Source organism: Musca autumnalis, unplaced genomic scaffold (assembly GCF_047663935.1).
Source record: "Musca autumnalis isolate F117 unplaced genomic scaffold, ASM4766393v1 scaffold_1, whole genome shotgun sequence".
Taxonomy (NCBI): domain Eukaryota; kingdom Metazoa; phylum Arthropoda; class Insecta; order Diptera; family Muscidae; genus Musca; species Musca autumnalis.
The window spans coordinates 182,489,952-182,513,690 of record NW_027411644.1 but is presented as its reverse complement, the minus strand read 5'-3'; the positions used below and the strand labels follow the sequence as shown (position 1 = coordinate 182,513,690).

General features: G+C 36.3%; 1 protein-coding gene across 1 annotated transcript in view; it reads right to left on the bottom strand.

Annotated features, from left to right (window-relative positions):
- Window positions 1–1,066: 1,066 nt before the first annotated feature.
- The window catches only part of Ir92a (Ionotropic receptor 92a), a 46,460-nt gene continuing 23,787 nt past the window's right edge, over window positions 1,067–23,739 (bottom strand). The window contains exons 5-10 of the mRNA XM_073959146.1: window positions 2,829–2,961; window positions 2,578–2,758; window positions 2,287–2,514; window positions 1,845–2,217; window positions 1,576–1,707; window positions 1,067–1,520 (exon numbers count right to left, since the gene is read on the bottom strand). Coding sequence (XP_073815247.1) covers window positions 1,311–1,520; window positions 1,576–1,707; window positions 1,845–2,217; window positions 2,287–2,514; window positions 2,578–2,758; window positions 2,829–2,961 — 1,257 coding nt within the window. The 3' untranslated portion in view covers window positions 1,067–1,310. The remainder of the gene's footprint in view (window positions 1,521–1,575; window positions 1,708–1,844; window positions 2,218–2,286; window positions 2,515–2,577; window positions 2,759–2,828; window positions 2,962–23,739) is intronic.

The window sequence follows — 23,739 nt, the reverse complement described above, 5'->3', positions numbered from 1 at the left end:
ATTTTTTGGACCTGTAGATGTTCACAGCCAACGAAACTGTGTGGAACCCATCGATTTGCATTCACTTTCCTGAGATAAAATATCAAGTTTTGGATTGGAAAGGTAGACTTTTGAATTATCTTTACCATATTTCCTCTGTTTCGGACTCATAAACCTATCAAATGTGACTTTTTTGTAATTTTATTTTAGTTTAGAAAATTTTTAGCGTAATTTAGTACAGAATTTTGTCTTTATAAATTGTTTCTACCGATTTCTTCATAAAAATATTTTTTGGAGCTCTAAGCCTCGAATTTCATCAAATTTCGAGACCCTAATACAAATTTTTGCACAATATTTGTTGTCAATCAACACTAACGGCATTTATTTATAATTATAAATAGTTTTTTGTTAAAGTTTACCACATCTAATAAAGGATTTGTGTAAATTCTTAGGGTGGTTCTATCCTGGTGAACCATTAAAAAATGCTAATATTTTGCCATTTTTTCATAAAGCGAGTAAAAAGTACCGTTATAACGCATATGTGAAACATGTTAGGTATTGAAAATATCGGCTACTATATACTCTACATGTCCACAAAATTATAATTTACAATTCCTCTACTTTCGTCAGATATAACGGTATTTGTAGACAAATATTAGCTGGTTCTATTCAGATGAACCGGAGTGTATGTTGGCGATATATGGGTCCACGTTTTAGTATAGCAACTATATTTAGCAACTCTACCGATATTCGGTATTTTGAGGATGTTAGCTTCAATTTTTAAACGAACTACCTGTGATTTATCATTTGAGGTTCCCAGTGGTTACAAAACATTTCCACCCAAAACGGTGTTCCGTTCATAGATATGAAGATTGGAAGATGGTCCTTGTATGTAGCTTCCAGGTATGCAGCTTCCAATCTGCGATGCAGAAGCACCATTCCACTGATTTCGGAACATATCACCCTAAAGTTGAAAGAAGAACATTGAAATTATATCCAAGGCCAAACAGTTGCATAACAAGGCTATTAAATTTATATTTAAATACTCACTTTGTGTCTTTGCAATTTTCATTAAAACTCCAGGTCATTAAAGTTAATTATATTTATGTGCTCTTTATTTGGTACACCTATAGAGACCAATATTTTTAGAGTGAATTTCTACCTGTTAAGTGAAATCTATTTTGTAGTTGTTAATTTGATGTCGGTGACTAGTGGAAATCTATCTGCAGAATCCCTTATATGCTTGAAGAGTTATTGGATCTACAATAGGGTCTAAGGGAAAGCATTAAATAAATTATAGTTTTTTTCAAGTTATAACATAATGCCCATCTTTAGTTCTTTTGTATACGTTGCTGTAGGCGATTTGTAAATGTTTCAATTAGAAAAACTACGAATGCCGTTAAGTAGCCAAACAACAAAATAAACAATGGTCCCGATATGTGATCAATAGATAGCCGTTGTGGTGGTGATTTATGTTTTCTATTGTAGGCTATTTTAACCAGAACCTCTTGAAGTTTGCCGTCCATGAAGCGGTAATTGGCCTTAAAGACACAAGATAATTAATAACTTATTTTTACCCTCTTGCTATTTACTTACAAGCCTTTCCCAATAGAGATAAATTCCTGATTGTAAACACAACAAAATATGCTCATCCAAAACAGGCATTATGGGCCAGCCTCTAATAGCAGCAGCATGCGTCCAATCTACATACAGGTCATCTTTGAATATCTAAATAAATTTACAATAAAGAAATCCAAAAATTAATGGAATTAATGCTCAGCTTCCAAACCATTATCAACTACTCGTAGCTGTCGAGCTAGAATCATTAATCTTTCTTTTAATTGTCAGTACTTGTCATAACTTACAACTTTCGTTTCCACAGCAGGCATAGTTATATATTTGCCCACATTTAAATATCCACTATAGAGGCGTTCCACACCCAGCCCATAGTCATTTCTAAAGCTGGCATTGTACATGTAATCATGATCGCGTATCTCAAACTTTGCAGCCAAACTTTGTTCTTTGGAAATATTCGATTTGTTTATGGTACCTATCCAAACAATAGAGGGTGCAGCCCATTTCCAATCGGTCTTTGACCATTTTTCAACGGTATCAATGGGATCGTTAAAAAGTGGCATTGTTAAAATCGACTTCAGTTGGCCGCTATAGGTGTTCTCTAAGGTAATGGTGGCACATAGCAGAAATGCCAAGAAAACGCGGCTGGCGTTACGCTTGAGGCTATAAAGAAAAAAGAAAACACTTATACCCCAATATCAAATTAATTGCATCTTTACAAAAATTCCCTACACTGTATCCACAGATGGTTGTTGTATAAAAACAGCAAAAACTTCCAACATTGCCTTTTCATAGCTCTTAAGGCCATCAGCTTTCTTAGAAGGTCTTCTTTTCATGCAACGCCATGCTGTATATTTTACAAAATGAAATGTTAAAGAACACATAATCAATGTTGGGAACAGACATATCCAAAGTCCAGTTGAAAATGGCATAATATTGGTACGCCAACGAGCATATTGTCTGCAAAAAAAATTAATTTTTATACACATTTCACAAGGCCCTATAAGTAGAAGTAATATTTACGTTGGTCCAGGGCCCATTACGGTGATGGCTGATTTAGCAATGAACTGTGATGTCTCCCACAAATCCGGATACCAGTTGTATATACAACCAATGACAACTTCAGTTCGTTGTTCATAAATATCACTGACCGAACCTTCCGATGAACCATTGTCCCAAATGGAACCCCAAAAATCTGGACCATCTGCATATTAGACAAAATTTGAATGTGTTTTCCTATGCGTATAATTAATATATAAATTTTGTCCACTCACATGCTTGCAAGCGGATGCTGCAATTTTTTATTTCACAAAATATCCTCAATAAATCCGCTTCGGATCCTTGAAACAGCATAGTCTTTTTGGGTGCCTTCGAATCAATCTCATCGACGTTGCCTTTACCGGGTGACTGGAAAAAAAGAATACCGTGGTAGCCGTAACTACTTATAAATCAATTAACAAATAGTCCAGTCAAAATAGACATGCGTATAAGGGGGAAATAGCAAAAATTCCCACAAAGCTGTTTTTTGGTGGTAAGTTAGGGTTTAGGGTTAGGGTGCAAACGAAGTTATTCAGGGTCAAAGGTCATTTTTTTGGAGGCCTTATTCAGTTTTTTTTTTAATTTTTCTCAAAAACGGTAAGACCTGATAGCAAAGGACTAAGGTAAAAGTTGTAGGCTTAAACATTTTCTACAAGAATGGCCTTCACGACTTTACAGCAACAATTACCATCCTTGAGATATCGTGATATAAATGTCAAATTACACATGTGAAAAAGTAAGCCGCGTAAAATTATCATGAGGCGGACCGGTTAAAATAACAACGCCATGTGTTAGGTATTTCCATAAGCTTTCAAACAATACCCACTTCGCAGTAGTCGGTTCAGTAGAACCCGATTTTAAATCTAGGTCAAATAACCGTCGAACCGGAGCCGCCGCCCATAAAAATTATACATTTCCGTAATCAGCGCAACAAACCCAACCTTTTGCCAGAAATGCAAAAAAAAAAATCGGACAGTTTCGTTGGGCTTTCGATTACACATGTGGGTTAAATGGGCTATTTTTGTATAAAATGACTCTAAAATGGAATAACTCTACAAAACACGCTACGATTTTGTTGAAATTTTTTAAAAGATAGAAATAATTTCGCTCTTTCGAATATGTGCGTATTATCATTATTAGTCCATATAAATGATGTGTTTTTAGAACCGCTTTATCCCAAGAATTGTTTCATCTAGAAAAAAATTATAAAGACCAAACTTGTAGAGAATATTTCCGCCTACAATATTTGCTCTTGTCACTTTTTGACTAGTCTCGCCGTTTTCAAGAAAAAATACGTGAACCTAAAAAGTCCCTAAATTTTGACCTTTAACCCCGAATAACTATTTTTGCACACACGGGATTGATGGGGACTTTTAGGACATTGCTTCTAATGGCAAACCATTGCTCTCCACCAAAATTCAGCTTTGTGGGAATTTTTTCTATTTCAATGTCAATTTTGACTGGACTATATATAATCCATTATTTTAACAAGAACATGTCCCTTGCGGTAATTGTTAGTTTGATGGAGAAAGAGGTGAGGCATATGGTAACCCTATGCCTCTCAACACCCTCTCTCATCGACAAACTGACAATTGGCGCAAAGAAAATTGCCTAATATAAATATGGACATTTTATGCCCTTTTTTAGAACATGGTAAAGCAGAAAGTAGCTTGTTTATATAACTTTGTAATGGGTTATTTGTCTCCCAATTTTTTTCTAGGCATTCATCACCACCAACGAGCATCAAAATTAAGAATAACCCAACGAACAATGAAATAGTTTGTTATACGCTCAAAGCTGTCGTCTCAAAAAGCAGCAACTTTCTTCCAGCAGCTTTCCGCTGAGGGCATGTCATGTCAGTCAGGAATCCAGTGAAAGACTACTTGGGAAGAGCACTTTATGTGGAGAAGTGGAGCATGCACTTTGACGACATAGACAAGAATGAGTGTATGGTAAAAACCAAAAATGTTTTACAATCGATGAATCCCAGTTTCACCCATTCAGAATTCGCGAACTGTTAACATATCTATCTATATATATAAAAATGGTGTAAAAAATGTATAGTAATTCATAAAATGAGAACGGCTAGGCCGATTTCTGTAAAATTTTTTGTCAGTTATTCGTATTTTCGAAGAGAAGGTTTTTACGGAAGAAAATTTTGGAAAATATCTCTGGAAAAGTCGGAAAATAGGAAAAATCGAAAATTGCGTTTTTGTATGAAATTTTGTTCCTTAATAGCGAGACGAAGTTCGCCGGGTCCGCTAGTTATATATAAAATGACTGAAATTCTTTAAAATGAAGTGCTTTAGGAGGCTTCAATGTAGAAAAATGGGTTGAAACCAACTAGTTTTTTTATGTTCCCTTCCGATTTCTGGCTTAACCTTACATAGACCTATGCCCAAGGAAAGAATCACAGAATACTCCATGAGCAACATGATACTAGTGTATGATTTTCGGATATATCCACTGCCTCCACCTTAAATTGCTGCTGACATTTCGAAGCCGGAATTTCGGGGTCTTTTGAATTTTTTTAATAACCCGGACGCGTAACAGGATAATATTCCAAACTCATAGTAGGATCATACAACTCGTGATTTTACGTCGTTTAATGTATATATCATGAGTGTGCTCCTTACAGTAATCCTAGTAAATGGAGTCTAAAGGCCAAAATTTGATGCGTGAATATTCTTAAAAAACCTATTTTTTGCGTGTAAAATTTACAAATGTCATTCAATTTCCTTTGAACCCCGCGTGAATTTAGTTTGCTTACGCGACGGATCTAATGGGCCCTTCCGTGATCGAATCCATCCACTAAAACCGCGGATATAAATACCTTGAAAACTGATTTTTTTATTTATTTTTTTTTATTTTCCACGAAAATAAAAACAAATTTTAGAAATTATAGTGCATCTACGGATGGACGTCAAATGCTGTTACTGATATATGCATATATTTTCTAAATACAACAAATAAGAAATTATAAAATATTTTTTCTTTATAAGAGAATAAAAACCGCTTTAAATGTTGCGCGAATCGGCCAATTTTGTGAACGCGAACAGATTTGAAATCAGAATTTTTTCCTTAACATCTATAGCAAAAAATGTAGATGTGCCCGCAAAAAAAAAAATTTTTATTTTTTTCAAATGGAATTGTAAAGGTAATTTGGTTTTTACCATATAGAAACCAAGTTGGCTTCGCTCAATTTGAAAGATGAGAAAGCTTAAACAATCGCAGAAGGACTCCGGAATGTGTTAGATGCGGGATCAATTGTGATGATTATTGCCGATACATCAAACGTGAATACCAGGTCAATGCAGTCGTTGTAGTTCGACTGCAGCAAATGTTCGAAGAGGAAAGGTCACCACAAATTCAGCATCATGTTCTTCTCGTTGTCGTGAAAGATGAGCATTATGGGTCTACCAAATTACCAAACATCTAGGCATTCTTTGTGTAGGATTTGATGAGCAATTATAATCAATTGAAAGCAGCCTTCACCAATGGTAAAACTGATATTAAGTAAACAGGCGGCTGCATAGACGCTTTTCTTCCTCTACTTCACTAAGAGGAGTTAGATCCCTTTTGTACAGTTTAAGCCAACCATCTACAATACACGCTGGAACTCTCGTTCCATTGTAGATCTTCTTGCGTCAATTCCGATGCCTGAAACCTGCAACAGGTTGCCTAAAATCTCTTCATTCCTTTCTTACTCAGGGGCGGATCATTGGTTCAATTGGTTAATTGTTCTACGCTGAAGATTTTGAAAAACTACCTGTCGGACTCGACTAACCACAGAAAACCCTATTAATCAGCCTGTATTAATCAGCCTGTAGGCCTTCGACTACATGCAGAAAAATCCTATGTCGAGAGACTTCTCGTCCCTCTCGTTACCTATACTGGTTTGAGATCAGTCGCCCACGACTGACCACAGCAAAAATCGATGTCGAGTGATCTCTCGGCCCTCGGCTAATCACAGAAAATCCTAATAATTGAGACTTCTCGGCCCTCTCTTTATCTAAGCTTGTTCCGGATTTTCGGCCATTCCGATCTCTCGTCCTTTAAATAATTTCGAGACATTTCGGTCCTCAGCGAGACACAAAAACACCGTTTGACGTGCGATTTGTCGGCCCTCTCGTTATCTAAATTCTTTCAAGATTTTTCGGCCACCGTTTATAAACAGAACGACCCCTCCTACAGGGGCCATATAAAAGAAATGTTAGTACCAGAGTTCGAAAATAAACAGTACACTAACATAGTGTACCGCTCCGAGAACAGTATCACTAAAATATTTTTAGCGTTAGTGTTCCGGAACACAAACACTAAAAAATATTTTAGTGATACTGTTCCGGAGCACAACGAAAAACGTAGTGTACCACATTTTGGTACACTAAAAACGTTGGGTACCGCAGTCGGAACACTAAAAATCGTAGTGCTCCGCAGTCGGAACACTAAAAATCGTAGTGCTCCGCAGTCGGAACACTAAAAATCGTAGTGTTCCGCAGTCGGAGCACTAAAAAATCGTAGTGTACCACATGTCGGAACACTAAAAAATAAAGTAATGATAATGTACCACACACGAGTTTATTATGATTTGGGAGGAAAATTAAATATTTATAATTTTTGAATTAAGTACAAATTAAGACATAAAAACACAGATACACCTGTTATATCCATGTATGTATACATATTAATTAATAACGTTGGGAACTTAACTAGAAAATATGATCAACTTTAATTCGGTTCTTGTACAATGGCGCACTAAAAATTGTAGTGATCTGACTATGGATACATAGAAAATACCACAAAGGAGTTTATTATGATTGTGAGGAAAATTAAATATTTTATAATTGTTTTTAATAAATACAAATTAAGAAATAAACTATAATAGAACACGTGAAAAACATCTGATTTGATTTTTGGAGAATGGAGCACTAAAAATCGTAGTGCTCCGACTGCGGACCACTAAAAATCGTAGGGTTCCGACTGCCAGATCACTAAAAATCGTAGTGTTCCGACTGCTGGATCTCTAAAAATCGAAACAATGGATCAATAAAAATCGTAGTGTTCGACTGCGGAGCACTAAAAAACGTAGTGTTCCGACTGCCGGATCACTAAAAATGTTAGTGTTCCGACTGCCGGATCTCTAAAAATCGAAACAAAGGATCAATAAAAATCGTAGTGTTCGGCTGCGGAGCACTAAAAATTGTAGTGTTCCGACCATCGGAACACTACGATTTTTAGTGCTCCATTGTCCAATATTCAAATGAGATATTTTACACATTTACTTCTAATTTTTATTTATTAATATGTATTTATTTATCCTAAAAACATAAAATATTTAATTTCCCTCATAAATTATAATAAACAGACGATTACCTTAACGTTATTTTTAGCGTTTTGGCTCGTGGTACGCTACGATTTTTAGTGTTCCGACAGTCGGAACACTACGATTTTTAGTTCTCCGGCAGTCGGACAAACTATGATTTTTAATTATCCGGCAGTCGGAACGTTACGATTTTTAGTGATCCGGCAGTAGGAACACTACGATTTTTGTGCTCCACAACCGAACACTACGATTTTTATTGACCCATTGTTTCGATTTTTAAAGATCCGGCGGTCGGAACACTACAATTTTTAGTGATCCGGCAGTCGGAACACTACGATTTTTAGTGCTCCATTGTCCAAAAACCAAATCTGATGTTTTTCACATTTTCTTTTAATTTTTATTTATTAAAATATATATATATATATATATATATATATATATATATATAATATTTAATTTCCTCAGAAATCATAATAAATTAATGTATGGTTCATTACCTTATAGTTTCAAAACGTGGTACAAAACGATTTTTAGTGCTCCGGCACAACGATCTTTCTGCTTCATTCCACAAAAACTAAATATTGTTTTTTCATAATTTTGACCATATTTCGCAATGTGTTTAACTAATTTAAACATACATGGATGTAACAGTTTATCTTAATTTTTATTTGATATAATACATAATACCTTTATTATTTTTTAGTGTTCCAACACGTGGTGCACTATGATTTGTAGTGATCCGGCAGTCGGAACACTAAAATTTTTAGTCCTCCGCAGTCGGAGCACTAAAATTTTTAGTGCTCCGCAGTCGGAGCACTACGATTTTTAGTGCTCCGGCAGTCGGAACACTAAAATTTTTAGTGCTCCGCAGTCGGAACACTACGATTTTTAGTGCTCCGCAGTCGGAGCACTACGATTTTTAGTGCTCCGGCATGCGGTACACTACGATTATCGTTGTGTTCCGGTACAGTATCACTAAAATATTTTTTAGTGTTTGTGCTCCGGAGCGGTACACTATCGTAGTGTACCTATCCACCTTGGTACGGTACAGAACGGTACGGTACGATATTATAGTGTTTATTTTCGAACACTGGTTAGTACCAAACACCTGCTGCTACACTTTTCAATTCGCACCGACACACTCACTATTGCACCGCATTTCTTAAGTCCATAAATACGCCTTTGATATGCGACCCTGAAATGTTGATAGTATGAGTATTTTGGTTGCAGGCAGGTCAAGTTCGAAGACGAACTATATCAGTCCACATTTTGGTATAGCCCACATATAACGGTACCGCCTGATTTTAGGTACATAGCTATAATTTGGCTTTTAGGGTCGCTAATAGTCAAAAACCTTACATATTAAAAATTGTGGACCGGTACCAGTACCTTGATTTCAGGTATTATTAACGTTTCCGCCGTGGTTGTGGACATAGGCCCTCGTTATGGTATAGCCTCCATCTAACGGCATCACCACAGATTGTGGTTGCGTATTTGGTTTTTGCAGTGAAAGATACCATTTTAACGCAACTTCTTGTGGCCCAAGTATCCACTGATTTTAGGGCTCTGTTCATGATGTCAATTAGCACGGACGGTAACAAACCAAAGATTTCATTCATGTCATTCATGGGGTTCCTCGATTTACGTGCTTTGACAGCATAATATTTCCCAAAGTGGCATTAATGCCTCTACTCTGCAGCATGGTGCTTATTTAACTACTGATGAATGGTTCCTCGCCGAAGTTATATACGAGCTTGTTCTATTGCAGAGATGCTAACTTTGTTCAAGGTGAAGTACAGTGACCAATTTTACGAAAAATATGGCCAAAACTCTAACAAGTAAAAAGTTGTTAATTTCGGCCGGGCCGAACTTTTTATATCCTCCACCATAAAATAGTCTTAATTAAAATGGAATAATTAGGGTCCTTTCACAATTTAGACTCCTACTGCCTCCCACTATTGCTTAAATTACACTGTGAACACAAATGTTTGGGCAGAGATAATTCCTTTTGGAGATGAAAGCCCTTGGTGTGTGAATATGAAAAACCCCGAAGGACAGATGCGCCGTGAGTCGAACTTCCGCGTTATGGCGTGATGAAGTTTTTGCAAGAGACCCTTTAAGCCATCATGAATTAGCATTATATCTTTGTTTGTTGTTTTTGTAGAGCACTTAAGCAACAGCGAACAAAGATATAACGCTAATTCCTGATGCCCCACATGGTCTCTAACAAAAATTTCATCATGCCAAAACGCGGAAGTTCGACTCACGGCGGATCTGTCCTTCGGGGTTCATAATATTCTCACCAAGGCCTTTCTTCCCCAAGAGGAATTTTCCGTGCCCCAGACTTTCACCTCCATTTTGTTGCACTAATCTAATCTAAAAAATGTGTTTAGCTAGGTGAAAGGTACCACCTACGGGGCTATATCAAAGAGTCAACCTATCTTTAAATTTTTTGGCGGAAAAGTTTTATAGCTGCAGGGAACTTCAAGAGTCAAATCGAGGGCAATTTCATCAAAACAATGTAGACTCTCAAAAATGGACCCATGTTGACGAATTTTAGTGAAGAAATTTCGTGACCACTGAAAATTCCCGAAAATCGGGAGGTACAGTTATATGGGGGATATACCAAAACGTGGAACTATGTTTATTGACGATTATTTTTGAATAGACAAAATTGTAGCTAAAATTCTCAAAATACCGATCATTGCAGCTAGATCGGTTAAAAATTGCTGCTAAAATTCCAAAATACCGAAAATCGGGAGATACCGTTATATGGGGGCTATATCAAAACATGGACCTATGTTGACGATGTTTGGTGGATATGTTTCATGATCACTGAGAACCTCAAATGGCAAATTACAGCTAGTTCGGTTAAAAATTTTAGTTAAGCTCCCATATAACGGTATCTCCCCATTTCCGGTTTTCTTTTGGAGGTTTTAGCTACAATGTTTGACGGAACTCCCCGTAATTTGACTTTTGAGGTTTCCTGCAGTTCTAAAACCCCAACACTTTGATATAGCCCCATAGGTGATACCTTTCACCTGGCTGAACATATTTTTTAGAGCAGATTAGATAAGTTAGGCATTTGGGGTATCCTTGGTCGAAAAATGTTTCCACCTAAAATTGTGAAAGAAGCTAATTATTCAATTTTAATTAAGACTACTTTATGGTGCAGGGTATAAAAAGTTCGGCTCAGCCGAAGTTAACGACTTTTTACTTGTCTATATTATTTTTACCCTCATGTGGTCATTAAATGGAACTTTGTTGTCCCTTCTCCTATAAAAAGTAATCATATCAGATCAAAATATTTTACAAATTTGTTCGCCATAAATGTTACAGTCGTCCTAAAAACACATCAAAACTCTATATCTTATCCAAACTCCAGAATTATGCAAAAACTAAAAACACATTTAAGGGTTAGTGTTGTACTTCATCCGTGCGGAGTTATTTTTTTCCATTTTTTTTCTCCCATCGGACGCCTCCCCAGGTGGTGGATAGGGGAACGCTCATCAGATATGGCGGGTACCGCAAAAATAAAATATGCGGGGCGAACCAAAGAAAAAAAGGAAAACAAAGGCAGCGTCTGATCAACAGTTGGCGGCAGCAAACAGCGTCTGAATTCCAGGAGGAGCGGCTGAATATGTAGACGGAAACTATAAACCCTTCAGATGGCAACGGGAAACCCCTGAAGTATTATCCCATGATAATCATGCAATTTAATGAACATAAATAATGAACGGCCCTCAGTCTCCGGCCAAACGAGGGTGCTAAGAATCCCCGGAGGTAAAACAAAAAATAACCTGAATATTGGTACTTGGAATGTGCGAAGTCTATATGAATCTGGAAAATTAGCTAACACCATTAACGAGATGAATAGAATGAATATTGACATACTTGGAGTTTGCGAAACATGGTGGCCTGATAATGGAGAATTTGTATCTCAAATTGTCAAAGTATTTCACTCAGGAAACCTAAATAGAAATCATAGAAACGGAGTAGGTGTCATTTTGAAAAGCCACATAGCGCAATGCGTAACAGGATTCATACCAAAATCTGATAGAGCAATGCTTATAAAGTTAGAAACAAAACCCTTAAAACTAAATATTATACAAATATATGCGCCCACTGCAGACAAGAGTAAAGAAGATGTCGAAGATTTTTACGAGGATGTAAAATACTTAATAAATATGACAAAACCCCATGATATAAATATCATCCAAGGAGACTTTAATGCCAAAGTTGGACAAGATATTGTACCAGGCATAACAGGCAAATTTGGACTAGGCGAGAGAAATGATAGAGGTGACAGACTTATTCAATTCTGTCAGGAATATGGGTTTAAAATTACAAATACAATGTTCTGCCTGCCAAAAAGAAGATTGTATACCTGGAAATCCCCCCTAGACAAACCAACAAATATAATAAGAAACCAAATAGATTATATATTAATCAATAAACGCTTTTCTTCGTTTGTAATGAAGACATCCACATATCCAGGGGCAGATGTTCCATCGGACCATATCCTGTTAATGACAAAAATACGAGCAAAATTGAAGAGACACCCAAAGAGAACAATACGTGGAAAACTCAATACTGGAAAACTGGAGGAACCAAGAGTTAAGACCAGAATGAAAGAGATCATTGATCAAGAATTTAGAAGAATTGAAGCTACAGATAGTGAACAGATGTGGAATTCTGTTAAAAATACGCTAAAATCCATAGCGGACAATAATCTAGGAATCATGAAAAAACCACAAAAGAATGAATGGATGACAAAGGAGATACTGGATCTGATGGAGGAACGTCGAAAACATAAAAATCGAAACTACGAAATATACTACGAATTAAATAGAGAAATACAATCTGCAATCAGAAATGCGAAAAATAATCTCATAAACAGACAGTGCCAGGAGATTGAAAGATTGCAACAGTTAAATGACGATTTCAATCTTCACAAGAAAATCAAAGAAATGGCAGGCGTATACCACAAATCAATACCAAAAATGTTATACAATAATGAAAATGAACCTATTTTTGATAAATCGGAAAAGATGGCAATATGGAAAGATTACATAAAGCTCCTGTTTACCGACCAGAACCGATCTACCTATGAGATGATGAGAAATGAAATGCCAGAAGGAACATCTATAACCAAGCAAGAAATTGAGTCAGCGATAAAATCCTTAAAAGTTAAAAAAGCATGTGGTCCTGACGAGATTCCATCGGAAATACTAAAGTTAATAGAGGGTGATAACATTAATATCCTGAACAAGCTATTCAACTACATATATGAGACCGGAGAATACCCAAATGATTGGCTGAGATCAACGTTTATAACGATACCAAAGAAAAACCAACCGAAACACTGCAGTGACTATAGACTTATCAGCTTAATGAGCCATGCTTTGAAGATTTTTCTAAAAATAATTCATGGGCGAATATATGAGAAGTGTGAGAAAGTTATGGGTGCATCCCAATTTGGTTTTAAAGAAGGCATGGGAACACGCGAAGCTCTTTCATCCCTACAAATCCTAGTCCAAAAATGCAAAACTGTTCAAAAAGATGTATACATATGCTTTATCGATTACGAGAAGGCTTTTGACACAGTACAACATGATAAATTGATAGAGGTTCTAACGTCCATTGGTATTGGACAGAATGAAATTCGATGCATAAAAAGCTTGTATTGGCACCAGACTGCACATGTGGATGTAAATGGAGAATGTACAGAAGACATAGTAATATCTAAAGGTGTGAGACAAGGATGCATATTATCCCCCCTATTGTTCAATGTCTACTCCGAAAGAATATTCCAAGAATCAATCAACGATATCAAAAAAGGAATTCTTATAAATGGTACTTTTCTCAACAATATTAGATATGCAGACGACACAACCATACTAGCTGATAGCTTTGCAGGACTCCAATACCTACTACATAGACTGGCAGCACACAGTGAAAGCTACGGTTTAAAGATAAACATTAGAAAGACTAAGTATATGGTTATTTCCAAAGAGAGTATGGGCAATCAAACGCCTTTAAAAATAAAAAATATCGACGTGGAAAGAGTACATAGTTTTAAATACCTTGGTGCCACAATAAATGACAAGTGGAACATTTCAAACGAAATAAGAAGCAGAATTGAAATGGCTAGAGAAGCTTTCATAAAATACAAGAAAATTTTTGTGAGTCATGATATCAATATAAAGTCAAAATTAAGATATCTGAAAACATATGTATGGTCAGTTTTGCTATATGGAGTCGAAATGTGGACCCTGAAGGCAGCCGACATGAAGAAGCTTGAAGCTTTCGAGTTTTGGACCTACAGACGAATTCTAAAAATACCATGAACCAAGTTTGTAACGAACAATGAAGTGCTGCAAAGAATACATCAAGAAAAAGAGCTTATACGTACAATAAAGAAACGAAAAACAGCATATCTTGGACACATCATGCGAAACAACAAATACAAACTACTCCAAAACATTATCCGATGCAAAATAGAGGGAAGACAGTCCAGGGGAAGAAAAGAGAAATCTTGGATAAATAATATTCAGGAATGGACCGGTATTAATGATGTTGCAACTCTACTCAGCGAGTGCAGAAATCGACAATCTTTTGCTGAAATAATCAACAACTTATAAACACATATATATACCGAATATACTGTAATACATTTTATGTAACTGCATTGATCACCATAAATTCGTAAAACGAATAGGCAAATAAAGAAGAAAGAAGAAGTTGTACTTCATCTGAGTTTATGCAAAATTGACCCACATAAAATTATTTGAGAAGAATCAAGTCAAAGACAAAAATGTTCTACACTAAATTTCACTATAAGTCACCAAAGACATGACATTTCTGTTTGCATTACTTAACAAGTAAATATGAGTATGAATTTTGCAAGAAAGTCAAGAAACTTTATATGGGGGCTATATCAAAGTGTGGAGAAATGTTGTGACCACTGGGAACCTCAAATTACAGATAGTTCGGTCAACACATGTAACTAAACTCCTGACAATTGGCAATTTTTGGTGGAGAAGTTTTGTGACCACTTTGAACGTCTATTGTCAAATAGTAGTAGTTCGGTCAAAATGTTGTTAAAATTTTCAAATTACCTAATATCGTTATATGGGGACTATATACAAAAACATGGACCTATATATATTGACAATATCTAGTGGAGAGGTGTTGTGACCGTTAGGAATCTCAAATGGTAAATTACGGATAGTTCGGTCAACACATGTAGATAAATCCTCAAAATACCGAATATCTAAAGGGTCCCTTATATGGAGACTGTACAAAGACATGAACCTCTGTTTAAAATTTTAAACAGGTAGTTCGGTCAGAAAATGCTGCTAAAACGCTCAAAATGCCGAAAATCGGGAGGAACCGTTTTATGGGGGCTATATCGAGACTTGGACCTATGCTGAAAATTTTTGGTGGAAATATTTTGTGACCTCTGGGAACCTCAAACGTCAAATTCCTCAAAAATAACGAAAATCTGGAGGTGCCGTTATATGGGGGCTATGCCGAACCATGGGCCTATGTTGACAATATTAGTGGAGATATTTTGTGACCTCTGGGAACCTCAAATGTTAATTTCTAGGTAGTTTGGCCAAAAAATGTAGCTAAAATACCGAATAGCGAAAATCGGTAGGAACCGTTATATGGGGGCTATACCGAAACATGGCCCTATGTTGATAATTTTAGTGGAGATAATTTATGACCACTATAAACCTCAAATGTTAAATTACAGGTAATTTGGGCAAAACATTTAGAAAACCCTTCAAATGATCAGGATAAAACTCTGAGTTGATATAGCCATGTCCGTCTGTTGTAATCACTCTAGCGTCCGCAATAATTTGTATGTATTTGTTCCATGGAAAGGGTATTATAAATTTGTTTTTCGAAAAATTCATGTAATTCATGAATTCATGTAATACATACCAAAATTTATATCTCGACGTGATAAAGAGATTTTGAGATGTGTGTCCGTCTTTCCATTAAAAATTGTATTCAAACTCCAAGCCGCAGTTATGGACCAATCATTTCAAAATTTTGTATGGAGGTCGGGTTTAGACCAGAATAGACCCCTATAGTTTTTGGTGATGATCGCAAAATATTAAGGTGATGAAATGGATTAAAAACACATATTTTATCCAATTTTGTAGCGGTTCTGTAGGTCGCAAAATTTGAAGTTAAGTTTTGAAGTAAGGAAGAAGCTTGCAATTTACTACGGAGATCAGATAATATTTAGCGGGTGAAATGGACCAAAACTTTTGTGTGAAAATTGGTAAAATTTTTAATATGTATCTCATATTTTTATTTCTGGAAGACAAATTCCGCCCACGTGAGTTAGTTACTGCACATCCCAAAACCTAACCTAACCTTTATTAAAAAAAAAAATTGTCAACATAGGTCCATGTTTTGTTATAGCCCCTATATAACTGTACCTTCCGATTTTAGGTACATATGTAAATTTTTTGACTGAACTACTCGTTATTTAACATTTTTATTATTATTTTCATTCCTCCACCAATAATATTCGACATAGGTTCATGTTTTGTTATACACGATTTTCGTAATTTTTAGGGTAGCTTATATAGCGGTAATTTAACATTTATCCTCTAAAAATTATCAACATAGGTCCATATTTTTGTATAGACCACATACATATAACCTCCCAATTGTAGGTGCTTTGAAGAGTTTGGAAAGAGTAATGGACATTTTAGAAACGACTTACATCTTAACATTTTGAAAATTATGACATGAATTTTTAGATTTTTGTCGTTGGACGCATTTACTGTGCAAGGTAGATTGTAGGTGCTTTGATGAGTTCAGCTACATTTGTTGTCCGAACTGTCTGTAATTTGACGTTTGAGGTTCTCAGGGATCACAGAACTTCTCCACTAAAAATTGTTAACATATATATGTCCACATGTTGATGTAGTATAAAGGTGTAACCCGATTGAAGATATTTTTAGATGCATTTTCTGACCTAGTCTAGACATTTGGTGTATCCGTGGTAGAAAAGCTTCTCGGTCTAAAATGGTGGGCAGGAAACCAAATTAGTTATTAAGTTTTAGAATATTTTATGGTCGAGGTTATAAAAAATTCGGCCCCGCGGAACCTAAACATTTTTTGCTTGTTATCATTAGGTGGGTTGTTTATTGAGATGTTATAACAAACTACCATTTCATAGCAGAACAAGTGTTGACAAGTATAGTTAAAGCATAATAAGAACGTATTCTCTCTCTCTTTTTTTCTCATTCCTGGTGCGTGGTCTGTCCTCGTTACTTGTTACTTGCCATCCTATCCCAAAATTATATAGTTATACCTTCAATAAAGGCGTTATAAAACGATTAACATAATGTTGGCTTTGAATTCTCTACTCAACCACAAAAGTAAGCCTACTAAGTGGTGGTCCTTTATGTTCCTGCTAATAAACATATTCACAGTCATTTAGAGTCCTATTATTGTCACCAAAAATGTACAATTAAGATGATACCCTTGTTTGGGCGGCGAGGGAGTTTGAGGGGGTGGACATTTAAATCAATGATAGTTATCTTATGTTTGTTTACACGTATAACAATAGGGAGGACAACATTACACACGCCCGCTCATCATAGGATAAGTTAGACACTGTAGGACATGTTGTTAAACTTCTCCTGGGTATAGTTATTCTCGATTGACAATTGAGTGTGAATAAAAGTTTACATCTTGGCTTTTTGTTACCTACTCGCCTCCCCCTTTCACCAGGATGCATGTTTTTGCCCAAGTGTGGGAGGTTAAATATAAACTCATTGGTACCACATACACAAACCCACACACTTTGTTTACACCATTTGTTTGGCAAGTGCCCAAAGAGCAACACGAAACGGCGTTGTTAGATAAACACATGCCACAACATATGTTTACAATTAAGTGACACCATTACAAGAAACCGCACGGTACCGTAGCGCCGAAGCGAAAAACTTAAACCCCAAACTTATGTTGAAACTTAACCAACAATAAACTGTTCTGGCAAAAGTTTTGTTTGTTTAACTTTTTGCCTTACGTCCTGTTCTATACACTTAGGAAATTCTCCTGCTCGTTTTAGCTTGCATGGTACAACCTCCTCCGTATCAGAGGGTAGAGTGGAAGTTTAATTGGTTCTATGACAACAAATTGAAGTAGATGTGAGAAAATGAAGTAATAGAATTGCAACAGTGGCTAAGAAGGAGTTTAGTAACATAGAAGTCACTTCGGTGTACAGGATCTACAAACATTCTCAGAACTTGAGCAGAACTCATCGTGTTAATGCTACATGTTTTATAATATTGTTTATAACGCCAAGATGTGGCTTCAGAGTACATTCGGACAAGTTCTTTATCAGTTCGCCAGCACAATGTTGACCGCCATAGCCTTCTCGGTTAACAGACGTATTGGCGTCACACTTACCTACACCAAAATATGTACGGATGTGACTCATCTTCAATTAAGACATTGTACACAGTGAATATGGGTTATATTCACCAAGTTGCGAGTAAAAACTATTACTTTAGCTAGGCAATGTAATGAGAAAAAATAAAGTTGCCCCTGCTAGAAATCTACGCTCGGTACAGATACATGTCTCTCTCATTGAAACATATAATTTCGTTTCCTTTTTTCTTCGATCGGGGTGTAGAATACTGAGGTTTCAATTACCGAGTATGTATTCTCGTCTCAGATGTTTCTCTCCAGTGTTCGGTCCTAAACAGCTGGGACGGTAAATAGGTTCCTGCTTCGTTGTTGTTCAGGTTTATATATGGGGATTTCTGAGTGAAATCGGACACTTTTTCAAAATGAGGTTTTTGATTTTCTTTATATTTTTGCTGTGGTGATTCTGCTCATCAGCAAAACATTTTAGTATATTTTTAGATTTTTTTGACAAAAGGTTCCAGAGATATCGCGCCTTGAACAACTGGAATTCTGTAAAAACTATATGCAAAGAAATACTAATACTAATAACTTCTTTAATAGTGGTCCAAATAGAAAAAATCTATTTTTTTTATATTTTTTATCAGTTATCTAATTAAAAATAGAAAAAAAATTTGCACAGTGGGCTTGGATGCAATTTTCGCGATTTGATATTTAAAATCAATTTTTATCAATGATTGTACTTTTCTTAGATTTTCTTGAAATTTTGTTGTATTAAACTATGATTAATTACAAAAATGTAAGCCCTATTTGGTAGTGTGGGATTCGAATAATTACTATTTATTCTACATTGTTTAAAAATTTTCAAATTTTCTTTATGCCAGTGTAAAGTAAAAAATAATTTAAAAAATTAAGTTTCAGTGTTGAAAGAATATACTTATTGAGGCTAAGTGACAAATTATTTTCTAGTTTTAAGTGCATTTATAAATAAAACACTGAAACTTAATTTTTTTAAATTATTTTTAAGTTTTTATGTCCATAATTTTTGGTGGGGAAGTTACTGTACCATTGAGAACTCTAAATGCCAAGTTACAGCCAATTCTGCCAAAAAATTAAGATAAAATATTTAAAACACTTGAAATCGGGTCGTACAGCTATATGGAGGCAATATTAAAACCTGGACCTATGTCCACAATTTTTTGTGTGGATGTTTCAGTGCCATTTGGAACGCCAAATGCCAAATTATAGACTATTCGGGTTAAAATGAAGATAAAATCCTTAAAACACTTGAAATCGGGTGGAACCACTATAAGGGGCTATACCAAAACCTGTATCTATGTCCATCATTTTTAGTGAGCAAATTTTTTTGTCTGTATCATTGGGAATCCCAAATGCCAAATGACAGCTAATTCGGGCTTAAAATTACGATAAAATCATCAGAATACCTGAAATCGGGAGGTACCGCTATATAGGGGCTATAAGAAAAAATGGGCCCATATTCATTTATTGTCATCCAAATCTGAAAGGTGTGCAAAGTTTCAGTTCGATTGGTCAACTGCAACTGCGTTAAAAATGAGTTACTGGATTTGAACTAAATCGGGTGGTGCCGCTATATGAGGGCTATAGTAAAAAATACCCATGTTGGATTTGGTTTCATATTCATGTATTGTCATCCAAATCTGAAATGTGTGCAAAGTTTCAGTTCGATTGGTCAACTGCCACTATTTGAAAAATGAGTGTGCAAACTTTGTCAAAAATGTGTTACCAGATTTGAAATGCAATTTAAATAAAACACCTTTAAAACGCTGTAAAAATGGACTAATATTGGGTTTTGTTTTCATATTCGTGTATTGTCATCCAAATCTGAAAAGTGTGCAAAGTTTCAGTTCGATTGGTCAACTGCAACTGTGTTAACAATGAGTTACCAGATTTGAACTAAACGGACACCAAAGCAAGTTAAATAAAACACTGTAAACATTTGTTATTTTACAAAAAAAAAGTAAACAAATACATTTTTTAATTTGCTGATGAGCAGCATCACCATAGCAAACAATTAAGGAAACCAAAAACCTCATTTTGAAAAAGTGTCCGATTTCACTTTGAAATCCCCATATACATTCAATACTATTTTGTGACATTGGTTAAGTGATCTTTCCATAACCTTACCACATTACCTTGTTCATCTCTACCGAAGCGTGTACCCGCACCGAACCCATCAGCCGATTTTCACTTTTTGGGCAAATTTTCAAACTTTATTCGGACTATCAATCATCTCCATTTTTTGCACTCTGATTTTTTCAATTCTTACTTTTTGTTGTGGAAAATGCATTTCTCTCTCTATTTCGTGTTCTTCGCATTCTGTTCTTAGTTGCAGCACGTCGATACTTGTGCTTTGAATATACAAACTTGCTATAAGTGCACAAAAACATCGACCTATGTTGACAGTTTTTGGTGGAGATGTTGTGTGACCACTGGGAACCTCAAATTTTAGCTAAAATCTTCAAAATACCGAAAATTGGGAGGTACTCTTATATGGGGGCTATATCAAAACATAAACCTATATTGACAGTTTTTGGTGGTGATGTTTTGTGACCACTAGGAACCGCAAACATCAAATTACAGGTAGCTCGGCCGCAAAATGTAGCTACAATTCGCAAAATATCGAAAACCTGGTGATACCGTTATATGGGGGCTGTTCCAAAATGTGGACCTATGTTTACAGGTTTTGGAGGAGATATTTTGTGACTACTGGGAACCTCAAATATTAAATTACAGGTAGTCCGGTTAAAAAGTTCAGCTAAAATCCTCAAACTACCGACAATCGGGAGGTACCGCTATATGGGGGCTATACCAAAACATGGGCCTATGTTGACAGTTTTTAGTGGAGATGTTTTGTGATTACTTGGAACCTCAACTGTCAAATTACAGGTAGTTCGGTGAAAAATTTTAGCTAAAATCCTCAAAATACCGAGAATCGGGAGGTACAGTTATATGGGGGCTATACTAAAACATGGACCTATGTATGTTGGCGGTTTTTAGAGTATAAAGGTACTTCGAGCTGACGATTGATGTTTGGGTATAAAAAGTTTCTTGTTGAAGAAGTTGTTGAAAAATAACTTCGGTGGAGAATATCCACAAACAAGAAACAAGGGAACTGATGAGATCTAGTGGCGTGGATCGAAACTATAGTATTCCCTGCCTTACCCCTTGGCGAACAATGCCAAATCTTTTCCACTAATAAAATAGTTGTTTTAAAATATTAAAACAACAACAATGGGATTAAGCCAGGCTATTTTGAAAAAACAAAATTGCAAACGCTATCCCAATAAAAAAAAAAAACGCCACAATGCTTCAAATTGAAGACACTGGCACGACGTGTGTTGTTTTTGCTGTAAAGCAGACCAACCAAATTTTGGTGTGTGCATTCGTCAAAATTCGACGACACATACAAGTGGAAGAGGTTTGAATTGTTTTCGCAGACACTTTCGTCGGAGTTGTATGAGGTTGCCAAGGAAAAACTTCTCATTGAACTTTTTTCTTTGCTTACCTTTGTACTTCGTGCTGACGATTGATGTTTGGGTATAAACAGTTTCTTGTTGAAGAAGTTATTGAAAAATAACTTCGGTGGAGAATATCCACAAACAAGAAACAAGGGAACTGATGAGATCTAGTGGCGTGGATCGAAACTATAGAATTCCCTGCCTTACCCCTTGGCGAACAATGCCAAATCTTTTCCACTAATAAAATAGTTGTTTTAAAATATTAACATGGGATTAAGCCAGACTATTTTGAAAAAACTAAATTGCAAACGCTATCCCAAAAAAAAAAAACGCCACAATGCTTCAAACTGATCAATAATATATATATATACTTTATATGGTCGCAAGTGATTAGTTCGATGTGTTACATACAGAACAACAAAGTTAATATACCTTCCATACTTTGGTGGAGGGTATAAAAACAGACTACGGTAGACAGGATTGTTTCTTTGGGCGGCGAAGATCTACACGGGACTCTGAAGACTATTGGAGATAGCCTAGAGAGGCAAAGTAGAGAGCTCCTCGACCAACTGGAAAGATTTGAAGCACTATACACGTGCTGTGACCTATCTACGTAGATTGGTGGGATGAGACCCGAATTTATATACTGAGAAGGATGAGACATCCTTCCTTTCATTGCCCTGAAAGCTAAGAACCCAGAACCGAGAAGGCAACCACCTTCTCGGGAAAAACGAACTTCAAGGTACATGGATAAGGTCGCAACAAATCCTATGCCAGAACAGTCCAATGATGCGCCACGTCGGAAAGTCAACGGTTGCTAGACGAAAACGGTCTTCGGGCGATCATTATTTCTGACATGATGGTAAATCAGAGTGATTACCTTCAAAAATACGTCAATGTCATTAAGCGCCATAACAATGAGTTGCGAGATTCCATTGTTGAGGCAATTAATATCCTTGTGGAACTTTGGGAATGAAATGAGGTCGCCATATCTTAAATGTGTACTACCATATAGAAAGCTATAGGTTTCCTACCTACAGTGGAAAGGCAGATAATACTAAAAATGCTGAAGTTTTAAAATCCAGATTTCCTTATATCTGGCAGGACTATCGCTAGTAGAGCCTCTTGTAAGGAGAATGGAGGTATGGATATTAGGGTAGGGTATGGTCATTCGGTAGTGACCTCCATATAGTAGGGTTGATTAAGGAAACTTCAGCGAAAGCTGAACTTCGGTTTGGGATGGATTCTGTTCCGTCTGAATCCGCCTCACGCAACTCAGTAAGAGTAGGACAAGCGGCAAGTGTTACGCGTTCTACCCCTGTCCCTCATGAATTCTGAAGTTCAGGAGTCATATATCTACAAGACCATAGTTTCTGGACTAAGCAATGCCAATTTTGAAGTCTTCGCTTCGTCCGAGGGGGACAAGGGGGGAACTTGAGTAGGAAGAGCTTAAATCTAATTCTTCTGTCTAGTTACAGTAATGGTAGGGTGAAAGCCACACTCCTGTTGGTCGAGGTGGTGGGCGTGTGTAACAAATGTGCCTTTCGAACCATATGAAGATACTTTTCGAGATCTCTTTCGACGAAGTCCCCCGAAAATTCTTATAGAAACAAGAGAAAACAAATTGGATAGGTGCACAGAACTAACAAACTCTCTGTTGACGTCTATTGGAAATATAGAAACAGCTGAAAAGCTTAATAGAATTGTAGATAACCTGATTAACGCTCTTTTTCCCTGTGATACCATTATATGGGGGATACCTGTCCACTATCTTACCCTGGTAAGAAATTCCAACCGGTGTGGTGGAACAAGGATCTTTGTGAACTAAGGAAAATCGACAGAAGATTATATAGTAGAAAAATAGGCAGTGTACCAACTTGACCAAAAATCATAAAACTTAAACATGTTGTGAAACGTTAC